This window comes from Gobio gobio, assembly GCF_949357685.1.
Source record: "Gobio gobio genome assembly, chromosome: 13".
Lineage (NCBI taxonomy): Eukaryota > Metazoa > Chordata > Actinopteri > Cypriniformes > Gobionidae > Gobio > Gobio gobio.
Genome location: NC_137106.1, coordinates 22,666,704 through 22,677,565, shown reverse-complemented (window position 1 = coordinate 22,677,565; position 10,862 = coordinate 22,666,704). Strand labels below are relative to the sequence as shown.

At 37.2% G+C, this 10,862-nt stretch overlaps 1 protein-coding gene across 2 annotated transcripts in view; it reads left to right on the top strand.

Annotated features, from left to right (window-relative positions):
* The first annotated feature begins 1,570 nt into the window (after positions 1–1,570).
* The window catches only part of slc24a4a (solute carrier family 24 member 4a), a 70,900-nt gene continuing 61,608 nt past the window's right edge, over positions 1,571–10,862 (top strand). Inside the window, exons 1-2 of one of the 2 annotated variants that reach the window (XM_079832549.1) lie at positions 1,571–2,217; positions 10,036–10,149. In XM_079832549.1, coding sequence (XP_079688675.1) covers positions 2,040–2,217; positions 10,036–10,149 — 292 coding nt within the window. In that variant the 5' untranslated portion in view covers positions 1,571–2,039. The remainder of the gene's footprint in view (positions 2,218–10,035; positions 10,150–10,862) is intronic. The other variant, XM_079832548.1, reaches the window with a different exon arrangement.

Here is a 10,862-nt window from a genome sequence, read left to right as displayed (position 1 = left end):
CACACAATAAGAACCCATGAAAAAGCCTGGAAAAAATGTTGCTCAGCCATTCGTCACCATGTAAGCTGCTTTCTACCTTAGTCTGTCAAAGTGGCTCACCGAAGATTAATTTACGACAGCCCATCATTTTAAGAGGGCAATTTTAAGGAACTTTTTATTGTTTGTGTATTTACTGTTTTACACAATATTGCAATATAAATACTGCAATATACAGATATTTAGGTAATTGAGAAAGACACTGAATGGTGTCTGAATGACACGAATGCATTTTAAAATACATTTTTGTTTCTTTAAATGATTAACAATTAGGCATTTTTTCATAGCGGCTAGCAATAGAAAGTTAGCTTTAAAAGCATGAGATCCCACCCTCCCTTCACAGCGCTCTCCAAAGCCATGCCTCCTTCAAAACACGTGAACGCACACAGCAGAGTTTGCAAAGCGTCACAAGACGAGAGACGGCATTAAATTACCTCATGTCTCAAAGAACATAACATTACAATAATAGAGAACATAAACAACTTAAAAAGCACTGACCCTGTCTATGGCAACCGTTTATGTTTTTTGTCTATAAAAACTATTTTTTTACTTTTTTTTCATTCACAGGATATGAATTCTTGATGTCAACAAATCAATTTTTTTACTAGTTAAAATGTGTGGAATTCAATTGTTGATCTCAAGAATTAGCATTTTAACATTGAATTATTGATGTCAAGAATTCATATCATGTGAATGAATAAAAGTCAAAACGGCTTGCCATACACAAACCGCTCCAAGTATAAAACATCAGAGGTTTCCATCCCTTCCAAATTACAGTAGTTATGGCGTGAACGCAGCATAAGCTCATTGTTTTGGTTCAGGAGAAACTATGACTACTGTTTCGGTTTGCAGTGCGCGGTGATTGACATCTGTCTAACTCTGCATAGCCTTACGGAAGGCGCTGATGACGTGTGATGTCTGCGTGAGCAGGTGCTCAGAGGTATGGAAATACATACGTTGACAGGCAGGTAGGACATCGTACCATTGCATTTGGACCGAATGCAATGATAGGATGAACATTTTATGGTTTTATGCCTTCCACAGAGGATATATACTATTTATTTGAAATGCCAACTTTAATGCCAATGTCAATTTAATGCATCCTTGCTGAATAAAAGTAGGCCTATACAATTCTTAAAAATAAAAATCTTCTGACCTCAAATGTTTGAATGATAGGACTGATGAAAATAACACATTGCATTATATAATTAAGGCCAACTTAGCGCTGTAAAACGCTATCTTACAGGAGGGCATTAAAGAAAAATGTTCCATTGACACAAGATTCATAAAAATAAACACAAAATAAAAGTATGAATTGATATAATTAATTAGTGATATAGGCCTACAGAAGGATATTTTACGATTTTAAAATGACCTTCAGTGGCTTTATTAGAATAGCCTACACAATTTGTATGGCAGAAGCCATGCCTTTTCCTAGGATTATAGTAGTAGTGAGTGTAGTAGGCTCAGTGTGCAATGCATGCGTCATCAGCATCACGTGAACGCGCGTAACCGTCCCTCACATGTAGAAGTCACAGCAGCTGCATGAGAGGGAGATGAAACCTCAACTTGAGAGTACGGATTCTAAAGACGTTTACTGACACGGCTATTATGTATTTCATGAAATAACGGTACACCTAGCTCGCCCTGTATGGTTCTAATGCCAAATAAAATGTGGTTTTAGTCTTATTATCACCAGACGACTGTGAAGCCCGGTTGCATACCGTCCAAAAAAATCCAGTGATTAATTACAGCTGATTATAATTAGCATTTTTCTCGCAACAGGACACAATTCTCACGCGGGCTGCTTTAATAATACAACATCAGAACGAGCGCGTGGATGCACTTGTGACGGAATCTCACATGCGCGCCGCGCGCTCCACTGCCACACTGCACACGGGATCCGCGCGCTGGACATGAGGAGGACCTCATCCCGAGCTTGATTTCCTGCGGTCCCGGCCATCTGTGTGGCTTCGATTCGGAGGTGAAATTACTCTTACAAAATGACACAGCCACAGGCGACCACGGAGCTGGAGCAGAGCTGCGGCATATCAAAAAAGAACATGATCACCAAAATTTTTAAAGTTCGCAAAAGGAGAGAAATGCTGTTCGTGCAGGTGTGTTTCATCTGCAGCGTCCTGTTCTTGGCGTGGTGTATGTCGGCGTTTCTCACAAAAACAGGTAAGTGATTGTCCCTATATGTTTTGGTGATGCTGTTACATCGCTAACGTTAACGTTACCTGTGATGGTCATTATCGTATAATGTATAACGTTACAACAAGGCAGCAGTAGGCTTCTTATCATTTTTTGAGATGTCAGACGTTGAATTATTAACAGTGGTGTGAATAGAGAGACGTATCCCTTCTCTCAGAATTCAAATAATTACACAAAGACGGTTTAAAGCATCGTCCATTATTCTGTAACGTTATATTTGGCGGTTGGCGTTACACACAGTAACGTTATATTCTCATTTATGCGTATAACCAGTGAGACAACGCTGATTTCAAGCGGTTGCTTTTTCAATTCGATGTCATTTGAACATGGTCTTAGTTTCTGTTCGTCTATAACGGTATGATAAAAACAATAATAGTTTCATTCCATTTGACGACTAACTGCCATTTCAAGCTGTCGGAGTTTGAATCGAGAGTCAAGCGTTTAGATGGGCGTGTCAGTATTCTGAAGGGCGGAGTCAACCTCAGTCAGATCTGACACTGAAATTGCTTACTTTCATGAATGTATTTGGATTTCATGAATAAATTGAATTAATTGATTGGTGTACTTTCATGAATGTTACATTTTATAGAATGCACTGTAATGGATGAAGACGAGCTATCTTTAAAATTAATGTGCCCTTGTAATCTTTAATCAAAACAACTTCCCCTCCCTCTTGCAGCAACATCTCTCTGATGACGTGTTTACTGGCGTGAGGGCGGGATCAACAATCTCTTACATGAGATTGCACTAATAGCAAACCAAATCAATACAACCAACTGTCCTATGTTTTTTCTTGTTTAAGAATCCGTTTCACTTGGATATATGGTACTTCATTACATGGAAGAAAAGTCTAGTTGTCAAGGGTGGTTTGATTGGCATTTTTAAATGATACAAATATTTAATGGATTTAATGGACCATAATTATTGCACAAATAGTATTTAGTACCAAAAGATCTCCTCAAAATATACGGCATTTCAGAATGTTTGTAAACAATAGACCTTTCTCACAACTTCCGTATTTGTGACCGGAAATACGCAATCGTCGTGGTAATCATCTTCCTCACCAGTTAGGGCAACAGGTAAACAAATGGCGCAAGCAACGAGCTAGAGTTATTGTAGCTTACCGTTCTTGTTATTCCCAAAAGCAGCCATATCTGTCGTTTCATTCCTTCCCTGTTGATGGTGAAGTTTGACGGAAATGGATTCAGGCTATCCGGCGGGATGGAGGACCAAACTTTCCTGCTCGTTTCCTACATCTCTTTCAGCGCAAAGCGGCATATGACACACCTCTGTGGGGAAATATAAAACCAATATTTTTAAACTAATATTTAAGTTATATTATCATTATTTAATTGTATCTATTTAAACATTTTTACAGGCTGTAGTATTGTTTCTCTGACGGAAATACAAAAATAAACGTGCATGCTTAAATGGATGTTTGAGACTTGTTTATATTTTTTATTTTCATAATGTATGCTATTTGATTTAATAATGAGGCTATTTAATATGTATGTATGTGTGTGTATATATATATATATATATATATATATATATATATATATATATATATATATATATATGCAAAAGGCAAAATGCCTCCATACATATTGTGAATATTTTGTTTTAGAATATATAACCGTGATGTTAATCATCATTACGTTTTATTATATTTTGTTTTATGTCTATTCATATTTATAATTTATTCATATTCAGTGCTATGCCTCCTCTGAAAAGGTTGTAACCATGTATTATTATTATTATTATTATAGATCGTCTTTTAAAATAAAAATGTATCTATAATGTTATAAAAAGTATTATGTTGTATGTTAAAAAATAGAATTGTGCATGTTGAGATGTTTAGACTATTTTGAGTTGTAGCCAAAGTCCGGACAAACAAGATATGATCTTGGTCAAGGAAGATGTGTCATGTAACACTGATTCTTTTAGTTATGTAATCTGATACTTATGTAAATAGGCCTAATTGTTCATTTCCATCAAATGTAATGTATGTCAAATCCGTTAACGAAGTTGTGTAGACTCTCTAATACATTATTTTTTCTTGCCCAGGTATGCTTTTCTAATGTGTTGACGCTTGACAGGAACTCCGGTTCCGCAACGATTACATATTTCCGTTTTTTGTGAGAGAGGTCTATAGGCACCAAGATACTTCCGGGTGGCGAAAACGCAAGCAGCTTCTACTTACCAACTGAAGAGATCCAGCCGGCAGTTACATAGTTAAAAACATTGTTGTTGATCAAAGTTGAAACTATGACGAAAACGTGTTGTGTTTGGGGTTGCGCCGCCAGATATACAGCAAAAGTTTTAGGATTTTATCGATTTCCTTCAGAAAAAAAAAAGTAAATATATCCAGCGGAACCTGTGGGTGAGGAGGTTGAAGCGAGTGGACGTTGTCAAAAGTAGTGCTACAGAGAAGATGGCAAGACTGTTTGGTGGCGGAGTAGCCATTTCTAACGGGTCAGAATGGGAACCAAACTGGAGTTTGCAGAAAACAATTTGATTTTATGCATTTTAAAAATATTTCTATGGACACCAAGCGCCCACACCTTTAGCCTACCACGCAACCTCATGTAGACGCGCAATGTATTTTAAGCGTAGATGGCACGACCGCCTTTCTCCAACGCGCAGATGGCATCGAGACATAATCTTCATAATCTGAAGGCCACGTCCACCAAGGGAGAAAACAATCAAACCGTCTCCAATAACTTTGCATTGTGTGAGGCTGCCTCCTTGTCATTTCGGACTTATAACAAAAAACAGAACAATGTCTAAAATTTGATATGTGACAAAGTGTACAGCAAACAAGCTAAACAAAACCCAGAAGTTTTTATAGGCTGTTGACCGAAAAAAAATAGCGTTTAAGTACACAAAAGCAACACTTTTTCCCTAAGTTGAAAATGGAAGGCGATCGGCCAGAAGCTAGATAATTTACTTTTATAAAGTTTTAAATATGGATATTTTTCTTACACAAATGCTTCGATTCACTTCAGAAGGCCTTTATTATTTTGGGTTAACTAACACTTTAAGAATACATTTTACACCACAAAACAATCCTGCAACTTTGTTTTTTATTTTACTCCGACAAGTGAATGGCCGATTTACTTGTCCAGAGGACAAGCATGTATTAAGGCTTAATGTCGAGCCCTGGGACCTATTATGTTGTTTGTTTGTTTTGTTTTTGTTTACCTTTCCTTTGGCTTGTATTATAGCTGTTTGTGTATGTAAACAATCTGCAAGATTACAAAGCATAGTCCATGGCAAAGGGAGTTAATTGCTCCAACAGAAAGCACCTGCCTGATTGTAGTCATGCCATTATTTACGTAATGTAGCTTCATCACCATGTAACGCATTAGCATAATGGCCGCCTGCTGGCTACTTTGGCTCACCCTCAAATAAAGGTACTTCTAAGGCCAGGAAGAGTTTATCACTCTGCTGAGGAAACGGTAGAAGAGTGGGTTTTTTTTTTTTTCGCTTCGAGGGCAAAACATCATTACATGGACTTCCAAAGCTGAGCAATTGAAGAATTAGTGGTTATATTAACACTTTCTTCAGCAGTACAACCACAACCTTTTGTATTGTTCTCACCATTTTTTTTCTAACAATTTGTTAGTCAATGTGTTAACGGCATACAGTTTTTACTGTGATGTAGAGAAATTACAGAGTTGCCTATAACATTACACTTGAAATTTAGGAGAGGTATAAAATATTGATGCTCCAGTCAGGATTTTTGCAGCCAGAACAGACTACCAATTTCTTGTCATCAATCAGCCAATATTGAACCCAATCATTTAAGCTTTATATAAGTGGGGGGGGGAAACAAGGTATCAAGGACATGGTCTCATTTGACCCTTTCAAATTTTGAAGAAAATTGTTTTGATCATGTTTGGAGGTTCTTATGTTACAACACTGCTGATAAAACCCCAGAAAAGATTATGTAATTAATTTATTTTTGTTATTCATGCTTGACATGGCATTAAGACTTGGACATGTATATACAATATCCCCAAGTTTGGGCTAGTTCACATCAAAATCTTGTCATCTGCATCTGGGCAAAACTTTGTGTTGATCTCAAAACAATCAAACGTATATGGCATTTAAAAACTAAGATTTTTTTTATCAAATAAATATTAATAATATATTTTTTTGTATTTTTTATCCTTTTTATCAAAAGTCCAGACAAGTGATTGAGTGTAGCATGTTGCAACTCCTTGTATGTGTAAATTAGCCTGGCTCCGCCCTCCTACATACTTCTGCTCCATTTTCATTTTCCTTCAATACTTGGTCTGGGATTGCGATATATTCTCTGGGTTTTTCCGGTCAAATTTTAACCGGTCCAATCAGCGAACCGAGGGAGTGGCTGAGAATGATGGCGTTGATGTTGTGCGCTAGTTTGAGATGACATGCGTCATGAGTCACAACCAAACGTTAGTGATTGGTTATGGCAGATCCAGAGTGGCTCTGGGCAGATCCAATAGTTTTAAACTTCAACAGAGTACCTGCCTTCAAGGAAGTTAGCGCTGTTCAATGGAGAGTGGCCAAGTGTACAAGAGTCTGGTAGGACCAGGCTATGTGTAAATGCCACAAAGCATAAAAAAAATGTAATATTACATCGGATAAGTATAAAATAATAAGATCCTAGTTGATGAGTGATGATCTTCCAGTGCCGTTTCAGCTGTGTGCTCCTATTCTACGGCGCATGGTAAATCAAGACATGTCAGAGCGAGTGATCTGATCAAAACGGGCTCCTGCTGTAAAACTGTCCAATTGGTCTCGACACATCTGCCCCTACCCACCGTACCCCAGATCCACTTCCATTGGTTGAACTTTCAAATAATGTTGGAAAATACTGTCATGATCGTGTCCCTATAGCTTTAGCCAAACAGCATGTAATATCATGTCACTCCGTGAGGATGAATCAAGACCACCTTCTCTAAATAAAGATGTGCCATTTACTATGGTTTACTAATGTTTTGTGGCGCAAAAGCCTCATCTGTAAACTGTTTACATGCACATTGGCAGGGACTTTTTACGTCATCAAAATTGTAAAAGATCCGCTACAGTTAGTGACTAAAGATCGAGTCATGGAATGTGATTTATGTAGAGCATCCATAGTATAAAATGTATATATATATATATATTTTTTTTTAATTGAAACCTCCTGCACAGGTAATGGGAGCACATCTCGGACACAAATTATTTCTCATTACAGGGGATTTTGTATCACACTTTTCTACTTGCACTCATTATCTACAAAGTGTACAGCATTTCCCGCTTGGCTGAGCAATGCTAGTGGGTGTGGTTTAGTTGAATTACACAAAAATTACGAGCAGCTTAAGGGATTACCTGCACATGATATTGTAATGATGAGGATGCTGAATATGTGCTTTCTGCTTAATAATGGCTCTACGGATACTGGCATATCTGATAAGCCTTTCAGGAGTCCATCTGCTGTGCACTCCTGCTGTGATTACTTCTTCCCGAATCTCATTCCTGTTCTTTTGCACCTTCTCATTTACCTCCATCGATAACTTGTGCTGGCTGAAAATGCTGCTTAATGAACTTTATGGCTGTTGAGCTCATTATCCTGTCCTCCTGTGACAGTTTGTTACACAACTTTACTGGCACTTTTTTTCTGCTTCTCATAAGCTGTAAGTGGGTCAGTCCTTTCTTGATTTGGGAGCAGTTGGAATATTTTGACAGGTTTTGCTGCAGTAGATTTCAGCATGTGGAATTTTTTTTTTTCTCAATCTGGCTGCTCCTAGTTTATGGTAATGAGTATTCATACAATCAACAGTGGCCCTTAAAAGATAATGTATGCGTTTAAATTATTAGGTCACCCAAAAATTGAAATTGTCATCACCCAACTAACTCTTAGTGTACCTCGACTTGCGTACCGCTGACCACTAAAAGCTAGGTATTTTCCGTGTTTTCACTGTTATATGCTAGGGGGCGCTATAATGCATCTTCTAAATGAGTACAGAATCTCCTGATCAAAACACAGGCGAAGCAGAAGCAAAAAAAACAAACAAGCAATCGTATGTAAGCAGATGCTTATGTAAAATAACGTGATCCTCAACATTAAACATATAAATCAAAACTGCCTAATGTTACTGAATGAAATGTTGACCCAGGACGAGCTATAGGACTGTGCAAGTATTAGGGGTGTTGATGGACTATCTACTCCATCTGTGTTTGATCATCGTTCTGAATCTGATCGGGATGTAGTATTTGACAAAAGCTTGATTTTTTTTTTTTTTTTTTGATTTTTTTTTTTTTAATTAAACTTACTCCTATTTAAGTGTTGATAAAAAAGCAGTTTTGTTTAAAAGCAGAGGGTCTGCTATTTCTTTTGATATATGCTCAGATATTCATACAACAAAATATTTGGGCTATTACATTTTTGTGAAAATGATCAAAAACCCTGACAACTTTTTTAAAAAACACCGGCACGGAAAGTTAATATAACTCTGTGTAAATCTGAAAGAAGAATGTCATATACACCTAGGATGACTTGAGGGTGAATAAATCATGGGCTAATTTTCATTTTTTTGGGTGAACTAACCCTTTAACATATTTAATTTAGTCTTTTATTCACACAAAAACATTAATCAATGCACCCATCCGATATAGTAAATGGATGCTCAAGCATGCTTGCTTGACGTGCGAGAACCAATGAGGTTCTTTCTCGTGTGTTGTTACCCAGCACATTTGAGCTTCCGCAAGAACCATCGAGGCTTGTGCTTGCACGTCAATCAAGCATGGTTGAGCTTCTGTTTATGTTCACTGATCAATGTTTATATGTAAATAACAGCCTAAATTCAATCTGTTTATCATATAAACTTAAACACTACAAGTTATCAGACCACATATATGAGAGAATCCAGGCGTTCACAAAGTGTCTATGCAAGTGAATGTTGTGAAAATCCTCAAAAATAGAACGGCTTTCCAACTCCAATTATGGCTACAGCTGCTTAGTCATTCTGCTGGATAATTTTCTTTCATGTTAAACAGAAAATGTAACCATACATTTTTTTTATTATATTTTTGTCAGAAATTTCATTTTTGGGTGAGCTGTTTCTTTTAATAATATGAAGAAACACAATGTGTTCAGTGATTTTTAACAGCTGTAATGCCAACTGTCCGATAAATATGTCCCACTAAATGTGTGCTGTGCATAGTTTCATAACCAGATGAATGTGATTATCCTGTTTTTTTGGACTTCACTGCATGTCCTCATGAAAAAGTGATGTGCTGAAATAAACTGCTGAAGCATAGACAGACATGAAATCCTAATTCAAGCTGTTAGGACTGTATGCATGGCTGAATCTTCACACCGTTGTTTTTTTTCCTGATTTTCCCAAAATAAATGCCCCCCTGGTGCTGTTAACCATGATACAATGCACATCCTGTAGGAACATTGATTAAAACAGAAAGCCAAGCAGATCAAGGCCACAGTATCACACACTAACCCCAAGCATAACCGGCAAGTAATTAAGCTAATTGGCTCCAAGTTGCTAACCATTCCTTGATGATGATTTGGGTAGTTGACATAAAATGTAATGCAAGGTGACATACTAAACTTAAACAATGATATTTAAACCATATTTTACTATTTAAGTGAACACTTTAACAGAAATATATTAGAATAATAAAATACTAACATTTTATTTTATCATTTATATTTTATACAATATGTTAAAGCCCCTGTTTCTATATCTACAGCTAATTCAGAATATTTTATGTAATGAGATGCATCTTCATACACAGGTCATGGGCTGGTGCTACAGGAGGGTTTAACTGCTCCCAGAGATCACTTGGGCCGAAGGCTTATGGCCATAGCGGGAGACAATGAGACTGAGGAGAAGAACTGCACGAAACCAGGTAATGCATACATCACTTAATAGTATGCAATGTTTCCCACATGATTTTGTGAGACTGTGGTGGGTGGACCTTAGTCCCTCTAGGGGGGTCCGTGGGCAATTGAATGGGAAAATGCTGGTATTATATAACACCAAAATGGTGTTCCCTATTTGAGTGATTTTCTTAATTCATTCTGAAAAAAAGACATTGTCATGGCAGGGCTTATCAAACTTTAGAAGATAAAAAAAATCCCCACGTCCCGCATGGGTTCGTGAATAGTAACAGATGAGGTTGGAGGAATTTGCAAATTGCAGCATTTCACAAAATTTTTCAGATCTGCTGTCACAGGACACGCACGAATGACAATTTAAATTCCATTTTTCCTGCTATGTTCAGTTGCCAGCTGTGTCATATTTACTGTACTTTATGTATACAATTAGCATTTCCTGGTCTTTATTTGAGAAAATATAGGGCTTTTCACTCTTAAAGTAGTTAACCCTGGGTCATTCTAAACCCCGGGCAAACGGATTCCTGGGTTATCTTTGTTTGACACTGCTCATACCTCCATTACTAATTTTAAAATGTCACTAGAACTAGCAATGAAGGAACGCTGAGTTACTTCATTGAAGCTTATTGTATTATGTAGAGTATTATGAGAGAGAGATCGATGAAGCGAGTGCATTATCTGCACCTAGGTAATATTTTTCAGATCGATCTTAGTCATAATCACAATC